This window comes from Delphinus delphis, chromosome 10 (genome assembly GCF_949987515.2).
Source record: "Delphinus delphis chromosome 10, mDelDel1.2, whole genome shotgun sequence".
NCBI lineage: Eukaryota > Metazoa > Chordata > Mammalia > Artiodactyla > Delphinidae > Delphinus > Delphinus delphis.
In genome coordinates, this window is record NC_082692.2 from 21,259,374 (window position 1) to 21,279,648 (window position 20,275).

General features: G+C 41.2%; 5 protein-coding genes across 5 annotated transcripts; 4 read left to right on the forward strand and 1 right to left on the reverse strand.

The window, feature by feature from the left end:
- The first annotated feature begins 50 nt into the window (after positions 1 to 50).
- On the forward strand, positions 51 to 589 carry LOC132432724 (histone H2A type 1-like). Its single transcript, XM_060023470.1, has one exon. The coding sequence runs from the start codon at positions 67 to 69 to the stop codon at positions 460 to 462; it is 396 nt and encodes a 131-aa protein (XP_059879453.1). The 5' UTR covers positions 51 to 66; the 3' UTR covers positions 463 to 589.
- LOC132432956 (histone H3.1-like) lies at positions 564 to 1,173 on the forward strand. The gene is made up of 3 exons (XM_060023812.1): positions 564 to 573; positions 721 to 734; positions 805 to 1,173. The coding sequence occupies exons 1-3, from the start codon at positions 564 to 566 to the stop codon at positions 1,171 to 1,173; spliced, it is 393 nt and encodes a 130-aa protein (XP_059879795.1).
- A 6,143-nt stretch (positions 1,174 to 7,316) lies between these two features.
- On the forward strand, positions 7,317 to 8,477 carry LOC132432757 (histone H4). The gene has a single exon (XM_060023509.1). It carries the CDS (start codon positions 7,663 to 7,665, stop codon positions 7,972 to 7,974), a length of 312 nt encoding a protein of 103 aa, XP_059879492.1. The 5' UTR covers positions 7,317 to 7,662; the 3' UTR covers positions 7,975 to 8,477.
- Positions 8,478 to 8,960: 483 nt separating this feature from the next.
- On the reverse strand, positions 8,961 to 9,402 carry LOC132432746 (histone H2B type 1-K-like). Its single transcript, XM_060023497.1, has one exon. It carries the CDS (start codon positions 9,385 to 9,387, stop codon positions 9,007 to 9,009), a length of 381 nt encoding a protein of 126 aa, XP_059879480.1. The 5' UTR covers positions 9,388 to 9,402; the 3' UTR covers positions 8,961 to 9,006.
- Positions 9,403 to 9,686: 284 nt separating this feature from the next.
- Positions 9,687 to 10,124, forward strand: LOC132432733 (histone H2A type 1-J). The gene has a single exon (XM_060023481.1). The coding sequence runs from the start codon at positions 9,703 to 9,705 to the stop codon at positions 10,087 to 10,089; it is 387 nt and encodes a 128-aa protein (XP_059879464.1). The 5' UTR covers positions 9,687 to 9,702; the 3' UTR covers positions 10,090 to 10,124.
- The last annotated feature ends 10,151 nt before the right edge of the window (positions 10,125 to 20,275 follow it).

The following is a 20,275-nucleotide window of genomic DNA, read 5'->3' on the forward strand; positions in this document are numbered from 1 at the left end:
GGTTATAAGAAGTGCTGCCCCTAGGCTTTCGTTCTGAAAGACTTCTGAGGTGGTGTTGTTGGTTTCATGATGTCTGGACGAGGCAAGCAAGGCGGGAAAGCTCGCGCCAAGGCCAAGACCCGCTCTTCACGGGCGGGGCTGCAGTTTCCCGTGGGCCGAGTGCACCGCCTGCTCCGCAAGGGTAACTACGCCGAGCGGGTCGGGGCCGGCGCGCCGGTGTACCTGGCGGCAGTGCTGGAGTACCTGACCGCGGAGATCCTGGAGCTGGCGGGCAACGCGGCTCGCGACAACAAGAAGACGCGTATCATCCCGCGCCACTTGCAGCTGGCCATCCGCAACGACGAGGAGCTCAACAAGCTGCTCGGCAAAGTCACCATCGCTCAGGGTGGCGTACTGCCCAATATCCAGGCCGTGCTGCTGCCCAAAAAGACCGAGAGCCACCACAAGGCCAAGGGCAAGTAATTGCCTAGATTATAGCAGCTCGGATAAATTCAAACCAAAGGCTCTTCTCAGGGCCACCCATATTTTCTGTAAAAGAGTTTTAACATTTGTTACGTTGGACGATGAAAAGGGGTAGTGAGATTTAATAAAAGCCTGAGTCACTTTCCCATCCTCTGCTTTGTTGAAAGCAAAGTAAGAAAAACATTTTATCACGTTTTAAAGAAAGTTCGCTGCAGTGATTATCTACGGACTTAGGATTTTATCGCTAATCCTTAATAGGTGTGCGTCCACGGGTAACCATTAGCATCAGTTTCTGAGATATTTTGGTACAAAAGAAGCACTACCCTGACTCGAATTTAGCAGACGGTGCAGCAAGGGCCTGACCAGGCGGCCTGCGGCAGCGCGCCGGCCACGGGCGGCGTGAAGAAGCCGCACCGCTACCGGCCCGGCACGGTGGCCCTGCGCGAGATCCGCCGCTACCAGAAGTCCACGGAGCTGCTGATCCGCAAGCTGCCGTTCCAGCGCCTGGTGCGCGAGATCGCGCAGGACTTCAAGACCGACCTGCGCTTCCAGAGCTCGGCCGTGATGGCGCTGCAGGAGGCGTGCGAGGCCTACCTGGTGGGGCTCTTCGAGGACACCAACCTGTGTGCTATCCACGCCAAGCGCGTCACCATCATGCCCAAGGACATCCAGTTCCCCTACAGATCAACGGAGAGCTTCGTGGCACGATAGTCTCCCTCACCCAAATACTGTCAGCCACATACGTTTTCCCTAACAGTACATGTGCCACGAGGCAATGTTGCTACGTTAAAATATTGGGATTACATCTGTAGATGTGACACCACTCTGGAGCACGAGAAAGGTTTCTCATATTTGGGTTGCGGCCTAAATCTCAAATGCTGTTGCCTCAGGAGAACTTGACAGGTTAGTTATTTCTAACCAACTTTAAACCTATCAAGACATTTGAGGAAATGTTTTCCATAACTATTGCTATTGAAATGTAAAGTGTTGCCAATCACGCAGACTTAAACTTCTGCCTCGTAGACTTAAAGTAAGTGTGGGGTAAGGAAAATAATATAGAGGATTATGATATGGTTCGACATAGTAGTTGGTAAGTAGTGGAGAAATGTAGTGTGTTGTGGGCTCCTGACAGAAACCAAGTCAGCAAAGCTGATAGGGTTACCTTTGAAAGAGTTACTTGATGTGACATGACAAGTAACTTCTGTTGCTGTAACCAAATAAGGAATACCCCTGCCAATGGTTTTTACTGCCTAGGTCGCAGAATCTAGCCTCTTACTCTCCACTCACTGAACTCTTTGAATTGATGTCATCTCAAAATAAAAGACGTTAACTTTTTTTTTCTTGAATATCATGAACACCTTTGGCTGTGTGGTGACTAAGTGGAAACTTCTCAGAATAATGTTTTAAGTGTACAAAATGCAAAAGTTGAAAAAAAATTTATTACATTACAGTTATCAAAGTATTTTTAAAAGTAAATTTGATAGAGTGACATATGCACTTATATAATTAACACAGTACATAACACAATCTTTTGGGGAGCCTAACTGCCATCAGTAATAAGATAAGTATAAAAGATGGTTTAAGATAACGCAGCAATTGTTATGAAAAATGAAACATCTGTGATTTCCACTGGGTAACAAAGTAACAGGTACTGAGGTTTGAGGCCTAAATTCATAATAAAGTGAAATGCCAATGTTCAGTTAAAGGTTAATTAAAATATATATTTTTCTCCTTCTAAACTCATGGACTTCCCCCCTCACCACTACCGCCACCGCCCCATCCACATTCTGCTGATTTTTATCCTCAGAGGCATTGTGGCATATATGGATCCCAGGTGAAAAACCGTTGCTGTAAGATTTGGTCAATCTAACCCATTCTTTTGCAACTTAATTATGATTTTTCACTGAAACTGCCTCTTCATAGCTGGAATTTCTTTAGCACTTAAGTCTTCTAATATCTCATATAATTATTCATACCCTTTTATTGTCTTTGTTTTTTGTACTTAAAATAGAACTTCTTCCAATCCTAGTATAAATAAGACTTCTTGAAATAAAAAGAAATGCCAACAACAATATCTAACAATGCTAGACACTCAAATGACCCATCAAAAAACAGTAAAATATTTGACTTTTCATAGGCTTTTTAGAAGTTATGTAACCCAAATGATTTCATTCATTATTCAATTGTTCTGTCTTTAAATATGTCTTCCAATTGTAGGGAAAAAACATACTTTTTCCTCCACCCTTCCGAGTTTTTGGCTGAGAGCCTGTAAGCAGATAGATTAGGGGGTCCCCGCACCTGACCAGGGATTGAACCCGGGCTCTTGGCAGTGAAAGCGTGGAATCCTAACCACTGGACCACCGGGTAATTCCCAGGAATGGCTTTATTTACATAAGAGAAGCCATTTTGGCCTAAGCCATTTTGTGATCTAAGCGTGATCTAATGCTTGCCCTTGAACGTGTCTCAGTAATCAATGATCTTAAGGAAAGTAAGGGAGTGCAGGAACAAAGGAAAAGCAGTCAAGAAACAATAGTTCAACAATAAAAGCCCTAGTTCCTCCTCAAGGGATATAGATAAAAATCTGATACAGTCTTTGAGTTCTGCAGGAACTAAGGCCCCCACCTAGGTGGAGAATGGAATGATAATTTTGCCCCTTAGTGACTTCAGATCAACTAAAGCTTGGACTCCGTCAACCTTTGCCCCAATTCTGTGCTGAATTATCTGCTCGAGCCCCTTCATGAATATGCATGTACCCTTAGCTTAAAACTTCCCCAGTTTTGCTGTTCAGGGAGACACTGCTTTGGGAAGATCCCCGGTGTTCTCCTTACTTGCTGCAAGTAGTAATAAATTCTTTCTTCCTTCTCCTGATCTTTGGCTTGGTTCTGTCTTTTGGTGCGACACCCACCAAGAGGCGAACCCAGTTTTCGGGTAACAAGCCCTGTAATAAAAGCCAAATTCGAAAGAGAAAAACAAGTTTCTTAACAACTATACCTCATCTATACATGGGAGAAACCCAGGGAAAAATGAGTACCTCTAGAGGTGCCTTAGAATTCCAGGGAATTCCCTGGTGGCTTTCACTGCCAAGGTCTCGAGTTCAATCCCTAGTCAGGGAATTAAGATCCCGCAAGCTGTGAGGTGCAGCCAAAAAACAAAACAAAACAAATAAAAAGAACTCCAGCTTACATACCATCTGCCGCTAAAGATGGAGATGTAGGGAGGTCAGGTACGGGGGACGTTACCAGGGAAACAAGGGTAAACTTTGTTAGGCATATTTAATTTGATGCCTTCTCCATTGATAAGGGTCTAAAGTTGTTTACTAGGATTAACCTTTGTTCTTCCTGGGAAAGAGAGGAGGAGGGACATCTCTGTAAATCTGTGTCCTGCTTTTAGGGAAACAGAAGGAAAGCAAGAAGATTTTCTTGGATCTGCTTCATCTCAAACGCCTCAGTTCAGCGAAATAATCCTTATGCTAAATGGTGTATTTTGGGGTGGCCTAGTCTGCTCCCCTTCAACACCAAATACTAATATTTTGTTGATGTATACTGTTGTCTGTATTAATATAAAAAATCTGAACTCATGCATTATATTTTAAATGATACACAGAGAATATTTCTAAACAAAAGTTTTAAAGCAAATTAAAACTCTCGCATTACAATTCTTTTAAGGGTTTTTTTTTTAAAATTTAAATCCAATGTTGTGGGTTAATAATGTAATTGAACATTTTTTTCTTATATTTGTAGACATTTGTATATCCATTACAGTCAGTTTGGGCATCTATTCTGCCCAAACTATTTGGGCATTTGCCCATCTATTTGGGCATTTTGAGATAGAAAGTTAAAGATCAAGTTTAAGATCAAGAATATTTAAGGAAGATCAAGAGCAGAGAAAGCAAGGGTAGAAAGTGAGTTCACAGAGATAGGCAGAGGTCAGATCATGTAGGGCTTTATGATCATGTAGGGTTTTATATGCCATGCTGTAAGTTTCTGCAAATCATTCTAAGAGTTTTGAACAGAGGAATGGCATAACCTGATTTACATTTCTTGTGAAAGTTCACTAAGGCAACTGTATGGTGAATACAAAGTTTAGAAGTAATGAGATAAATTAGGAAGCTATTGCAGTGGTCTTTTTGAGAGATAATGGTGGTTTGGCTTAAATTGGGGTAATAGACAATGGTTAGGTATAGGATATATTTCACAAGTGTAACCAATAGTTTGCTGCTGGATTTGATTTGTACTGTGTAGGAAAAAGAAATTTCCTTTTGAATTCTTGGCTGAGACTACCTAGAATAAAAGACAAATTAAAAAGAGAAAAACCACCAAAATTATATTAACATGTAAACCTCATGTATACAGGAGAGACACAGGAAAAATGAGTAAACTCCTCAAGATGGCCCAAGCCACCACCTTACACACCATCTTTAGCTAAAGACAAAAGAAAGTTGTGTAGGGGAGGGGGGACACATTATCAGAAAAACGCATAATAAACAAGGGTTTGTTATGCAGGTTAAAGTGGGTGCCTTCTCCCACAAGATCTTTTTCATGATTTCGGATCATCCTTCTCTTCATAGTATACAGAGGGAGACACAAATGTAGCTTTCTTCTATAAATATGTGTCTCTAACAAAAAGGTAACTTCTGTTTTCAGAGATTCACCTGTCTATGCTGTTTCTCAAAAATAATTAGTTCAAAATAACCCTTATGACAAAGAGGCATACTTTGGGGTGACATATTCAGCTGCCCTTCAACAGTGAAAGAACATAAAGCCACAAAGAAAATATTTGATTTGAACTGTTCATCTCGACATATTAAGTCAGTTACTATGTTAGAAAACGGCCCGAAGAGCATTGTATTTTTATAAAATAATATATTGTATGTTTATAGAACAATAAACCTTTGCTTATCAATTTCAGAAATTATAAACAATCTGACAAACTTTTCAGATATCCATCCATTGCTAGTCTTATAATCACTAGTTGTTATGCAAAAACTCATGAAATCAGATAGGAAGGGAGGCTAGTAGTTGGTGGGCATTTTACCCATTTTTAAAGTAGAGAAGGGGGCCTCCCCTGTTGGTCCAGTGGTTAAGACTCCACGCTCACAATGCAAAGGGCCTGGGTTCCAGCCCTGCATGCCGCAGCTAAAGACCCCGCAGGCTGCAACGAAGGTCCGCATAAGACCTGGCTCAGCCAAATAAATAAATAAATATTTTTTTTAAAAAGTAGAGAAGGGTCTGTAAAATATATTCCAGTTAACTAATGTTGGGGAAATATAATGTAAAACAAAAGAAGAGAAAGTTTATTATTGAATAAGCTTAATGCTTATTCAAAATATTATGCTCTACACGGGCAATCTTTTAAAGAGATTGCAAAGATAGAGAAAAAAATCTCACTCTTTTATATAGGTAAGTAGATACTACCCATTACATTAGGTAGGTTTTGCAATCTGGAGTCAGGAAACTGGGAAAAAGAGTACTATTTTCCTTGATGATTAAAGAGAGGACTCTAAGCTCCTTGAGGAAACTTTCCTGAGTTAAGAGGCTGGCAAAGGGCTTTTTTAGCCATTTTACGTACATTTGGAAAGGACAGAGAAAGAAATTTTGAAAGAGAAAAAGGAAAGGAAAGGGACCCTCGAGGAGAATTAAGCCTCTTATTTTCAACTTGTATTTGCCCTTAAATTAACTTGTTAAATTATGCTGGATATATACCCATCTCTGTAACATATACTGAATTTTGTTCCTGTTGGTTGAATCAGTTTCGTTTTTGCAAAGGTTTTTATTTATTTTATGAAATTTATAGTTTATAGGAGTACTTTGAAAATACTGTATTGCAACCTTGCTAAAAGTAACTCTCATTGAAATAAAGGAAAGTGAAAGAAAATCATTGAATAACAATGGGATTATATGCTAATGCTGAAAGAAGGGATTAAAATTTCTCAGAATTTAAGCAATAGTAAAATAGTATATATTTTTTAAATTAAGTATATACATCCAAGAATGTTTGAAATATATAATCATTCGTTTAATAAAGGCTTTCTTAGAAAGACAAAGATAGACTTTCTTTTCTCTGCATTTGAATTTTCTACTTGTTCACTAATGACAAATTAACTGCTCTTCTAATTAATGAAAGTTAAAAAAAATTTTAATTATATGTTACCTAGAAAAAAAATCTACTGAGACATTTAAAGACCCAGATTCAGTATTTTGCAGGTTAGGAGGACACAGTACTTCAAAAATAACAAATTTACCCTAATAAATTGTATAGATTTAATACAGTTAAGAGTACTAAAATAACTACTTTGTTGCAGCTAGATAAAATGATTTATTTTTCTATAATAGTAGAAATTAATTTGAAATAAATAATTATGAGGTATGAATTCACTGGCAAATACTTATTTTTCAACATTACAAATAATTAAATGCTAGAGCACTATACATAGACTGATCAGCAGAATAAAAACTCAAGAAATAATTTTAAGTGAAATATTCAATAAACGATCAATTAAGTTCCTCAAATAAGTGGAGAAAATATTTACTATGTTATACTGATGAGCCAGCTGGTTAATTTTTTAAAAGTTAATTCTCTATACAAGAAACCAAATCTGGATTATTATAGAGTTAAATTTTTTTAATGATTCAACCCATTATCAGTAAAATAATAATAGGAATTTATATTAAAAATGGAAATTGACACACATTTGGTGGAAGAGAATTTAGCAATATACCTGGAAGATCTTGAAATTCTCTATTTTATTAGCCCATCTTGCTCTATTTCTAGGTAGTATATTTCCCCCATATATTAGAAGAAAAACTTCACAAAATGGTATTAACCGTATGCAAATACTGGTAGAGAAAGAAGACACATGTATATAGGTAGAGATAAAAGCAGAATATTTTCTTCTCTGTGCTATTTTATGTATCATCTACAATGTTAAAGTTTTGTTGCTTAACGAGGATGAGGAGCGAAACAAATTAAATGAGAAAAGGGGAGAAAAATAGCCTAGGTCTTGAGGAATCAAAAGAATTAACTGAAAGAGAACAAACGGGAGTAGTACGGCCGACTTGTTCCTATAGATCTTTAGGTCCCCTCCCCCAACCCAGAGGGATTCCCGCCACAGCTCTTTTGGTTTTCACTCTGGTCCGCAGAGGTTACTTTTTAAAAGGAGCTGCAACAAGCTGAGTGCAGTTTTCCGCTCATTTCCTGAGAATGTCCGGACGTGGTAAGGGGGGGAAAGGTTTGGGGAAAGGGGGCGCCAAGCGCCACCGCAAAGTTCTGCGCGATAATATCCAGGGCATCACCAAGCCCGCCATCCGCCGCCTGGCCCGGCGTGGAGGTGTCAAGCGCATCTCTGGTCTCATCTACGAGGAGACCCGTGGGGTGCTGAAGGTGTTCTTGGAGAACGTGATCCGGGACGCCGTCACCTACACCGAGCACGCCAAGCGCAAGACGGTCACGGCCATGGACGTAGTGTACGCGCTCAAGCGCCAAGGACGCACCCTCTACGGCTTCGGCGGCTAAAAGAAAAAATTTGATCCTGTTTGTTTATTAAAAAGGCCCTTTTTAGGGCCCCCAAGTTTTCAAGGAAAGGGCTAAAGTAACAATCCGTCTGTACGCTGGTGTCTTAAACCATTTAAAGTGGATCGCTCAAGGCAGTTCACATAGTTAACTCTAGGGTGTGGAAAATGGACTGAGCACAGTAGTGATCGCGGGGCAAGATTCCCCCGGGCACGGGTGAGGCCTCCAATTAGCTTCTCGGCTGCGGCTTGGATTTGTCTGGAGGCCTGAGTTTTATGAGACCAGAGGCCCGGACTCAGGCCCAACTCTAAAATCTCCCTCCAGTCCTTTATATTTCTTAATGTCGGGTGAGGGATATGACCTTATTTTTCCCCATTTTACCACCCATCTGTTACTTGTTTCTCTAGCCGTATGTTTTTTAAAAACTAGTAAATTGGCCACATAAGATCTTTTTTGTGAGCCCTCATATTACATATCTTTACTCTGAAGACATGTTTCTCTTTGCCTTGCAGACTTTATTCCTCCTGGCTGGGGGTGAGAGTGGGGGGGGCGGCGCACAGTTCTAGCATTGTCCTGACCCCAAATGGGCTGGACGAGATAACTGCTGAGTTAAAAGGCTGCATTTTAGGAGGTCATTGGAGACCAAGTTTACTAACACATAAATGCACATTAGAACACTGGTGGTGGAGAAAAAAAGGACACGTGACAGAGGCTGTTAAGGCTTCAACAGGAAGCCACTGTACTTCACACAGAAGACCCCCGAAACAATAATGATTCTCTTTGTGTTCACGTGTTAACTTACCAGATCTAAGGGCCGTGTTACTGAAGCACTTGGTAGTATAATTGGTTTCCTTCTATTCAGAGGCAATTTACGACCACAGTACGTGTGATTCAGTACAATGGAATTCTCAATACCTCACGTTATCGCTAGAACTTAAACCTAAATTCAGAGTTCGTATTTTCAGCTCTAATACTGACAACTTAGTGGCTCTTAAAAGAGCCTTTGGGGTTAGATCTAAAAGTTACTTGACAAATTTACTTGGCGCTGGTGTACTTGGTGACAGCCTTGGTACCCTCGGACACGGCGTGCTTGGCCAGTTCCCCGGGCAGCAGCAGACGTACGGCCGTCTGGATCTCCCTGGAGGTGATGGTCGAGCGTTTGTTGTAATGCGCCAGGCGCGACGCCTCGCCCGCGATGCGCTCAAAGATGTCATTGACGAACGAGTTCATGATGCCCATAGCCTTAGACGAGATACCGGTGTCCGGGTGGACCTGCTTCAGCACCTTGTACACGTACACGGAGTAGCTTTCCTTGCGGCTGCGCTTCCGTTTCTTGCCATCCTTCTTCTGCGCTTTGGTCACCGCCTTCTTAGAGCCCTTCTTCGGGGCCAGAGCGGACTTCGCCAGCTCAGGCATGATCTATAAAGACAAGCAACGTACAGCGACAAAAATTAGTAAATGCGCAAAGTACCTCATTTATATAGAACCTCTTATGCAAATAAGGTAAGTCGAAGTCCTATGTCTGATTGGTGGCTGTCCAAGAAACCGTCAGAAATTAGTTCTGCCCAATCAGAACGCAAGAATCCCAATTTCACCTTTCCATTGGTTAAAATGAAGCCACATCCTAACCAATGACATACCTTCTTTTTCGCGCCCAATAAGGGTTATAAAAAGCGCTGTCCTTGCACTTTCCCTTCAGTAGCTATTTGAGGTGACATTGCTGAGCTCGTTATGTCCGGACGAGGCAAACAAGGAGGTAAGGCTCGCGCTAAGGCTAAGACTCGGTCTTCGCGGGCCGGGCTTCAGTTCCCCGTGGGCCGAGTGCACCGCCTGCTCCGCAAGGGTAACTACGCCGAGCGGGTCGGGGCCGGCGCGCCGGTGTACTTGGCGGCGGTGCTGGAGTACCTGACGGCCGAGATCCTGGAGCTGGCAGGCAACGCGGCCCGCGACAACAAGAAGACGCGTATCATCCCGCGCCACTTGCAGTTGGCCATCCGCAACGACGAGGAGCTCAACAAGCTGCTCGGCAAAGTCACCATCGCGCAGGGCGGCGTCCTGCCCAACATCCAGGCCGTGCTGCTGCCCAAGAAGACCGAGAGCCATCATAAGACCAAATAAGTAACAAGGTGAGAAAAGCTGGAATACAAAGGCTCTTTTCAGAGCCACCTACACTGTCAAAGAGAAAGCTGGTACACACAATCCTGTGTTTTGAATGATAAGATTATAAAGTGCTTCTGTTCTCTTGAGGGGGTGGAGCGCAACTCCAATTCGGCACGTGGTCTGAACTGAAAGGACTACTTGCAGATTCACATGGACTAGTATGTGCAGGAGAGGCTTGTTCAGAAGTTGGGAGATGAATCCGATAGGCAAGTACCTGAAGTCCAGTTAATAAAACTAATGTTATCTAGAAGCAGTGTCCTTAGGCAGCCAAAATACGGATGCACTGATTACTTTTAGGAAACTTAGCAATTCTGAATGTACTGTTTAGAAAAGTCCTTTGAAAGAGCATCCTGGTTAAGTGACCTAACTAAAGGATAGTTTCATCAGATGATGAAATTCTTAAAATTCCACTCAGCAACCGTTTACATTTTCTTTAGGATTTAATTCTAATGGGAACTAGAGTTTGTCGATTAAAAATATTCAGAACTTATTCAATCCCATACTAGTAAATCCTTGGTCCTATTTCTTTGGGACTCGTGTTCATTTAACGCACTCTTGTAGTAACTCAGGATACAACAGTCAATTCAAACCTAGAAAATCTACCTCCCTGGAATTTACTCTAGGTGAGGGAGCCATAAATAAACATGTGAATATATAATATGTAAGATGATACACATCCTGTGAAAAACATAGGGAGGAGATAAGCCATAGAGCATTATGGGGACTCATTTTAGATAGGGGGTAAATGGAGATTACCTCTTAAAAGTATTACTTGCTCAGAGACCTACATAAATTAAAAAAACGAGACAGATACTAGAGGAAGAGTATTTCAAGTAGAGGGAACTGAAAATGCAAAAGCCTTAGGACAGAAAATGTGTTTTTCTTGGGCACAGCCAGAAGGCCCATTAGGCGTTGAACTTAAAGGGGGGTGGGGGGGAGGACACCATAATATAGGACTTCGGGTGTGTAAATTAATGTGTATAAGTAATCAAAAGCAATAGCAACCCTGATCTCTGAGATAATAAATTTGATAATACAGATTAGCTAGATAGAAAAAGCTGTGGAATCCAACCCACTTTTTAAAAAAGACACCATAAAAACAGTATTGACTGGGTGGGGGAGTCATGAATTGGGAGATTGGGATTGACATATATATACTATTGATACTACGTATAAAATAGATAACTAATGAGAACCTACAGTATAGCTCAGGGAACTCTACTTAATGCTCTGGTGACCTAAATGGGAAGGAAATGCAAAAAAGAGTGGATATACGTATACGTACAGATGATTCACTTTGCTGTACAGTAGAAACTAACACAACATTGTAAAGCAACTACACTCCAATAAAAATTAATTTAAAAAATAATATCGACTTTATTATGTGGTTCAAAATCTGAAAGATTGAGAACATAGTTTATAATTCAGTACAGGATTTATTTGCTACTCCTAGTCTTTGCTTGCAGAAGCCCTGTCGAATGAAGTGATAATAAAATGCAAGACACCCAGGAAAAAAATTATGGTGATATAGTGATGTAGGTTGAGTTCTCTGGAAGTAGATGCTGAGATGGAGTTTGGGGTGCAAGATGTTTATTAGGGACCAACATCTGTGAAGGGAGGAAGGAACTAGGATTAGACAGAGAATGTCAAACTGTGATACAGGCCAGACAAACATGTGGGGAGCATTGGAGCCTGTACTGCCTGTCAGAGTTGCCCCACATGGGGTGAAAATGTCTCTGGATCAGGCTTTACTTCTGCCACTGATGACTGCCCTGAGGAAGGGCGTGCCTTGAGTTGGGTGGAGATCTGCAACTCTGGGGAACCCTGGAGATAAGAGCTGCTGCCTATCTACTAAGAGCACTCTGCAGTTGGGCAGCAAGTCTTTCCTTGGTGGGGGATCTGGATACTGCATCTCCATGTCTATGACATACACTAACATGAATATAAATATCAGTGTTGAGTAATGTCTATGATGGTATTTGTAAAACTGACTTTAGCATACATAGTTTCTTTACCTTCATCAGGGAATTTAAAAGGGATGTGTTTTCTTTTTAGAGAACTGAGAAAACTTACTTTCTAAAAACCTTTACTAATTTCATATACTCCTGTAAGAGTTTTAGACGCCACAATCATTGCAAATGGAAGGTGATATAAAACAATAAGGAATAAGAGAGAATCTTCCACTGGCCTTTTCTCCGTCCTCCAGATCCAGTAATCACTTCACTTATCCAGTCCTGGGTTCCAGTTTTGTACCATAATGTGAAGGCTTCAAAGTGAATAGTTGAGGCCCCAAAAGAGAAGAGAATGAGGCTTTAAAGAAAACATGGAAGAGATATTCAGTACAGACCATTTATGGGCTACATATGTAACATGAATGCACTTGAGGTGGGTATCGTTCCAGTTACAATTTAGAAAAGAAATGCTATGGGACTGAATGTTTGAGCCCCCTGCCCCCCTTTCATATATTGAAATCCTAACCCCGCAATGTGATGGTATTTGTTGGTGGGGGCTTGGGAGGTAAATGGCTTTAGATGAGGTCATGAAGGTAGAATCCTCATGGTGGGATTAGCACTCTTGTAAGAAGGAGAAGAGACCAGAGCTCCCCACCCACTCCTGGAGCCCACAAAGAAGAAATCACATGAGCACACAGAGAGGTGGCAGCACCTGCAAACCAGGAAGCAGGTCTTCACCAGACATGGAATCTGTTGGCACCTTGCTCTTGGACTTCCCAGATTCCAGAACGATGAGAAATAAATGTTTGTTGTTTAAGCCACCCCTCCTATAATATTTGTCATAGCAGCCCCAACTGAGTAAGACAAGAAAGCACAATGTAATTTATTCAATCAGATTCTCAATTTGTAAGAGATAAAGCTATAAATCAAGATATTAGCTACCTCAACACAGAACCCACACATAACTGCCTTCTCTTAACTATCTGGTCTTATACACTTTGGTCTAAGGTATGAGTAGGAATGTTAAAGCGAGATGTTGAAAAATTTGTACATGGACAATTTTGCAATCATTGATTGGTTGGGGAAAGAGATTGACTGATATCCACAGGATAGATCATCATTTCTACCCCATTCTTAAGAGCCTCCTTCATGGTGGAAGCCCTCTGGTGGTCATTTTGGGGTAACTCATATACTGACTGTGTCCTTGTACATTACACTCCACAAGACCTTCGTGATAATAATTTTCTAGTCATGTTTTCCATGTCCTTGATTAGCTGGATAACTCACCAGTCACTGTCTATAAATTAGTAAAGATACATATAGACTCGCTTTTCCTGCATCAGGCCAGATTCCCTACCATAAGAAGTGGACAACCAGATGTACCACCCAATATTCTGCTGACAGGGGGATTTCTTTTCACTACTCTCTCTCAAGACCTCCCATCTCTAAGTGGAAGCATAACTTGTAGCGCACAGCTATCCAATTCTACTAGTGCTAAAATGCTCTGCAAAGCCGCTCTAACAGGGCCATGATTGTTAATCCTTTGTTAACTGGTCATAGGGGGTTTACCAAGAGGTTATAAAAAAGAGTTGAAGGAGAGGTAGCAAAGCAATAGAAACAGCACAGGAGTCTGAGCATTATACATCTTGCTCAGACCATCACAGATCTGGTCTTGTCTATAGAATTTCATTTTAAAATGAAATGCTACTGTGATATCCATCTTTATAATTTGGTAGATCATAGGACACCCAGTTCCTGGTGAATATTTTGGGGCGCATATTTGCTTTATGTCCCACTGTCAGGCATTCAGTAATTAAAATGGCTCAGTAGATGCTAGAAGCTACTTTTCAAATAAATGATAGTTGCCATCAGAGTAAGACTTGGCCTTATTCTAAATCCCCAGGTGTGATACTCTTCATGAGTTTTGCAAGAGTCTCCTTAGAGCGTTTCTGTCTGCCATGCATAACTCCAGACCAATGACTCTTATGCGTCATAAAGCCTAAGTGGCAGGAAATGGGGCCTACTGAAAACCAGCAGGCTTACAAACTATCTGACAGCTGGTGAGGGGAGCATATCCAGATATGGTACATGTCACTTTGGGGAAATAATAATGTTAGTAGCTCAAAGGGTAGCAAGAGAACATTTCAGATGAAAGAAATAAAAGCTGGTAGGAAAGATCCTACAGAGGTTATTATTATTATTACTATTACTATTATTATTTGGCCACACCACATGGCATCTTAGTTCCCCAACCAGGGATTGAACCTGGGCCCAAGGCAGTGAAAGCATGGAGTCCTAACCATTGAACCATCAGGGAACTCCCCCTACAGAGATTTTTTAAAAATAATATAGGAAAGAGAGGGAAGGGTTGCTGGAGCTATGCCCCTGAGTAAGAGAGAATTTTAAATTTATTTTTAATAGAAAATTTAGGAAAGTCGGAAGTAGAAAAGTCCATGGCATTGATAAACATAGAGCTAGCAGGTTGGATTAGGCCACCCTGTCTCTTATCCTACTCAGAATCACTGTAGTAAAAGTGTCAGGCAAAATCCGCAGAAAGGCTTTCAAAAATAAAAAGCACAAGAAGAGAGGCCATTTTCTAGGCCTGTGCCACACCGAGGACTAACACACAGGATTGGCTTTTCTCTCTTCTTATAGAGAAGCACATGCAAATCAGTCCAATTGCCAAAACACCCCAGCAGAAAATGCAGAAAAGCACTTGTGTCCATAAATAGGGTGCTTTCTAAATAGGGTGAGAGGAAGTCCCTGAGGGAAAGAAAGGAAGGAGAAGTCCAACTCAAACAGGCCTGAGACAAAAGCAGCCTGCATTCCCTGTACAGGCAGCATTTCCTCTCCTTCAGCTAGACTGAGCTCATTTCCTCGAGACAGAAAATCCCTAGCTCTCTTCCCTGATCAAATTAATACTGGGAAGCAGGTAATTCTTCAGCAAACCTGCCAGTAATTAGGGTGGCTTTGTGTGATCTAGAAGAAAGGAGATAAAGAAAACCTCAGAAAATTAAAGACATCATTTTGGCTCTGCTGAGAAGCTTTATATGGTCAGCTGCTGAGGTAATTCTGAACTCCTTTGCCTTCATTTTCTAATGATATTTCCTACCCACAGCCTCTGCACACAATAAAGCCATTTGCCTGGCCACATACTGTTGGGAGAAGTTGCCTCCATAAAGGATTGGACTGGAATCTCTGTGCATTCATTCATTCATTGTGCGCCCGAGCAATATTCATAAAGAGCTTACTAAATGTGGAAGCCTGGCGATAGACTATTGAACACAACAGTTATCTCCTCTTGGAGCACAGTTGGGGAGGGGACGGAGGGAGGGAGGAGACTGACATTAATTTAAAATAACTCCAGTAACTAATACATCATAAGAAACTGATATGGGGACACTGACAGAAAAATTAAAACAGGGTCATGGAACAGAGAAAATAAATTTGACTTAGACGGAGAGGAATGTGTTGTGTGGAGAGGGGAGCTCAGGAAAAGCTTCCCCAGTGAATTCAGTGGAGAGCTGAAGCATGAATGGAATTTAACCAGGTAAAGAGAAGAAAGGAAATCATTCTGTACCAAGGAAAGAGCATGTCCAGGACCCTGACTCTACAGTGCGCAGGCAGAGTGGTCTGTGACGGGGTGCGGGCGGCCCGTAGAGCTTCCAGGCCATACAAGAAGTACTGTTCCCTCTCCCCCTCGGGCAGCTGGCAAAACTGGGAGAAACAAGTTTCAGTGAGATGTAAGCACTCTGAGACACTGAACATTTTCTCAGTTGGGCAGGCTGAGTCCAGGGGCGTGCCAGATTCACAGGCGTATGGGTCAGGATGGAGCCATATCCCTTCCTTTGAACTCACTCTTGGAACCTGATATGATGCCAGATTCTATGCCAAGCACCTGGAGATTCTGACCAGTTTGGCCAAAAATGGGACCCAGTAAGGTTCAATTCGAAGCAACACCCTCTCCATTCTATCGCTGGAGGTCTGAGGACCACGCTTTTTAAAACTAAGCAAGAGACCTGCATGGGCTGGAAGTGGAAGTGAGAATAGTCAGTCCGCAAGTGTTAGCAACCCCAGAGAGGAGCCATCATGTTTGGAAAATTCCATGTAGTGAAACTTAATTTTATTCCTTTTGGTTTGTTTGCCAGGAGCAACATACTGTATTAGCAAGTGGAGGAGCAGAATAGGGCAATAAACTGAGAAGGCATTTCTAAATAAAGACAGAAAACAAAGTGTATGTTTCTTTAGATGACAGAAATAGACGTTCCTGAGAAAAGAGCAGAGGTAGAGCTCTAAAGCAGATGCTTCCTGGTGCTGTGCTGTGATCATATAGTGGTTAGTTCTCTGCGTTGTGGCTGCAGTAAGCTCGGTTCGAATCTGAGTCACAGCAGGATCTTTATTCCTCATATGTGCATCACCGATGTTTTTCAACACTGCCATGGAGACAGCCTCTCTAAAACCTTTGCAAAATTGAAGACAAATGTTCAGCATCCTGCCCCCACTGGCCAGCCAAACAGAAAGTATCCATGGTTTTGGGGGGTTTTTATGTTTTTTGTTTTTTGTTTTTTTCCTCCAATTCTTCTCTTCCCAACCATACCCATGTCCAACACTCCTGTTGGCATTGGCTGGAAGTCCCAATGAAGAAGTTGAGGTAATAACAATAAAAATAGAAAACTATTCCTTTTAAACACGATGAAATGACTGTTTAAATGCAGATCCGGTTTATTGTGGCAATCTTTTCTTGCACACAAAGGACTGATTATGAATCACACATTTCTATTTTTCTTCTTTTGGATGCATTTTATTGTTTTTTGATTTTTATTTTAGCATAGTTGATTTACAATGTTGTGTTAGTTTCTCCTGTACAGCAAAGTGAATCAGTTATACATATACATATATCCACTCTTTTTAAGATTCTTTTCCCATATAGGTCATTACAGAGTATTGAGTAGAGTTCCCTGTGCTGTATATACAGTAGGTCCTTATTAGTTATCTATTTTATATATGGTAGGGTGTATAAGTATCGTGGTTAGGTCAGTGCTGAGAAACTAAACTTTGATAATCTGGGAAAAATTAGAGGAACTTTTAGGGGGTGGGACCATGACTCAGAAGAATAGCCACTATCTCTAGCCTCTTCAGTTTCTTGAGTGAGTTAGAAAGAGGCAAGTGGACTGGGTAAGGTGGGAGTGGAAGAGCGTTGGTCTGAAGTGGGGAGGTGGCTGGAAAGCAGAAGCAGTAGATGCTACCTGGGGACCACAGTGAGACGACTGAAAAGAAGCAGCTCCCCAGAGGAGCGGGGACTTCACTTCTCATAGCACAGCGCTCTGAGATACACAGGCGCCTCATCTCCCTGGGCCTTATAAATTTTCAGTGCTCAAAAAAATACTGTCTTCTTTCTCATATTTTTAGCAGCTTATTAGAAGTTTCAGCATGAAGGTATCTTCTTCGATTTCCTAAAGCCTTCCCTTCATAGGGCTAAAATAGCCCCCACTTCTTACCCAAGTGTCCACCTGACACGGATTCTGAAACTCGACCCAACAAAGCTTCAGAGATATTGTAATTAAGCTGAAATGTCTTATATTTTCAGTGTCATCCCTTCAGCAGCCCAGGTTTGAGGCTGCTTCCCAGTAGTCTAACAATATTCACAGTGACCATCCATGTTCATCTGGATCACATCTACTTCAATTTTCTCTTTTGTGTGTGTTATTTCTACTCAATTTTATAAGGGTGAGTTCAGGGATCAAGTATGTATTAACCCAGACTGGCTCCTATCAATTTTTTTTGCCACCAGTGAGTGAGGAAACTCAGATTTAGAACAGAGACAAACATCTTGATCTTCCAATTCTCTAGAACATACTCTCTCCAGCAGTTATTGGCCTGAGTAGCGGAAATGCATGTACTACGGCCCAGAGGCTACTTCTTGGTAAGAGGGTTAGGGTCCTAAATCTGGCACAGAATTAACTTGTAGTGCCAGGCTAGTAATGGGTTAAAGAAGACCTACACTTGGTGATTTGCTCAGAAAGTAGAGAGCTTGCTTGGCATCCACCACATGATACTTAGTGCCAATACATTTCTGCTAGACATGTCAGTTTCTCTGGTTCACAGTTATATTGTGTAGCTTTGCATGACATCACTAGCAAATCGGATATAAACTGACCAGGGGAATTATAAGATTAAAAATTTGTATTTTCCAGGTGTCCTTTTATGATTGCTTGAATATTGGTTGGGAACATCATTCACAACCTGCCAATCACATCTGCAGAGGGAAAACTGCCCTCCTCTACCTATGGCACTCCTGGTCTGCTTTTTAATTTCTCTGTGCCTCATCCTCATCTTTCAATGGAACTTAATGAGAGTTACCACTTTCTACAATTGTTCTAAAGATTTAAGGACATAATATGCATGGGGCACTAGCTCAGTGAGGTACAAACCAAAAACATGACAAAATAAGCCATTGTTGTTATTGTTAAATAAGTAAATAGGATTGCTATCTGTGCCTTTGTAGTAGTAATGTAAACACTGATACTGAACTCGGCATCTACTTAAAGTGACTACAGTCCTGCTATTTTGATGGTGATAAGCTAATTCCAGCCATGGCTGGAGGAGTTTTGTCTGTCCTCAGAATTAAGGTTCACTTCAAGATTTCAGCTAGGCTATTTATTAGCCCCATGCCTGCCAAAATGTTTGCCATAGGGCTTCCCTGGTGGCGCAGTGGTTGAGAGTCCGCCTGCTGATGCAGGGGACACGGGTTCGTGCCCCGGTCCGGGAGAATCCCACATGCCGCGGAGGGGCTGGGCCCGTGAGCCATGGCTGCTGAGCCTACGCGTCCGGAGCCTGTGCTCCGCAAAGCGAGAGGCCGCAACAGTGAGAGGCCCGCGTACCGCAAAAAAAAAAAAAAAAAAAAAAAGTTTGCCATAGTGTTACCAAGGCTGTTTCCCCAGAATCATACCCCTGCCCCCTCCCTCGAATAGAAACCAACTACTCTTATCTAAGTTTCAGGAGGAAGCTGCAAAGAGAAAAAAATACAAGAACTGGTTAGAACCAACTACACGCAAGATGGCGGAAGATTTGACTTCCAGTAGACCTTGAGCCTCATTATATGTTTATTAGAATACATTAGTATGCTAAATGACACACCCACCAGCACCTTGACAGTTGACAGTTACCATGACAACAATGGGACAAGCTCGTACAAGCACTGAAAAGGAGGATTGCATCAGTTCTGGGCCTAAACCACACCGGTGTTCTCAGATGAGTCATGAATATTCCACCCACTCTTTCCAATTCCCTCCCTTCTACTTCCATTCTCCTATATAAGTATTTGTTTCATTATTTGCCTTGTTCTACATTGTACTATCTATTCTGTCCCATTGGTTTATTTATCTATCTCTGCAAAAATACCACACATATTAATTACTATCCTTTAAAATACATCTGACGTTAGAAAAGAAAGCACCACTAACATTCTTTTCTTCTCTTTTAAATTAATTTAGTTTGCTAAAGCTCTCTAGTTCTTCCAAGTATTAGAATCTGTTGGAATTTTGATTGAAATCTCATTGTATATATATAATTTTAAAGAAATTTTGTATTTTTATTTTATAGAACTTTTGCTCTCATTAATATGTTGTATCACTGCATTTATTTAGGTAGTTTTTTATCTTTCCATAATATTTTATAACTTTCCCTGTGAAAGTACTGTACATAATTTGTCAGATTTATGCTTAGGTATAATTTTTGAAACCTTATTTTCTATGTATTTCTGAATTAAAATTATGAACAGTTATCTAGCAAATGTGGTAAACTCATTTATTGATTTTAAACATTTATTGATTCTCCAGTTTTCTCTGTAGATATCATCTGCAACTAATGATTACTTATTTATTCCTTTTCACTCCTTATACATATTTTCCAATTTTAAACCAGCCTAATGAACTATTATTACTCCTCCCACATGGAATAAGTAATCATATTTTTATTTGCACAATTTTCAATAGGTCTTATTATTTCAGCCCCAGATCCATCCACCAGTTATTTAAATCTCTTTTCAGGGTGTTTATCCACATCCAGGTTTCTCTCAACTTCATCTCCTTGAAGAATTCTTCCCCAAACGTTTCTGAACTCTTACAGTCTGGTCTTGCTTCCCTTAACACTCCACATATATGATATTCCCATCATCCTGGACTATTCCTTCA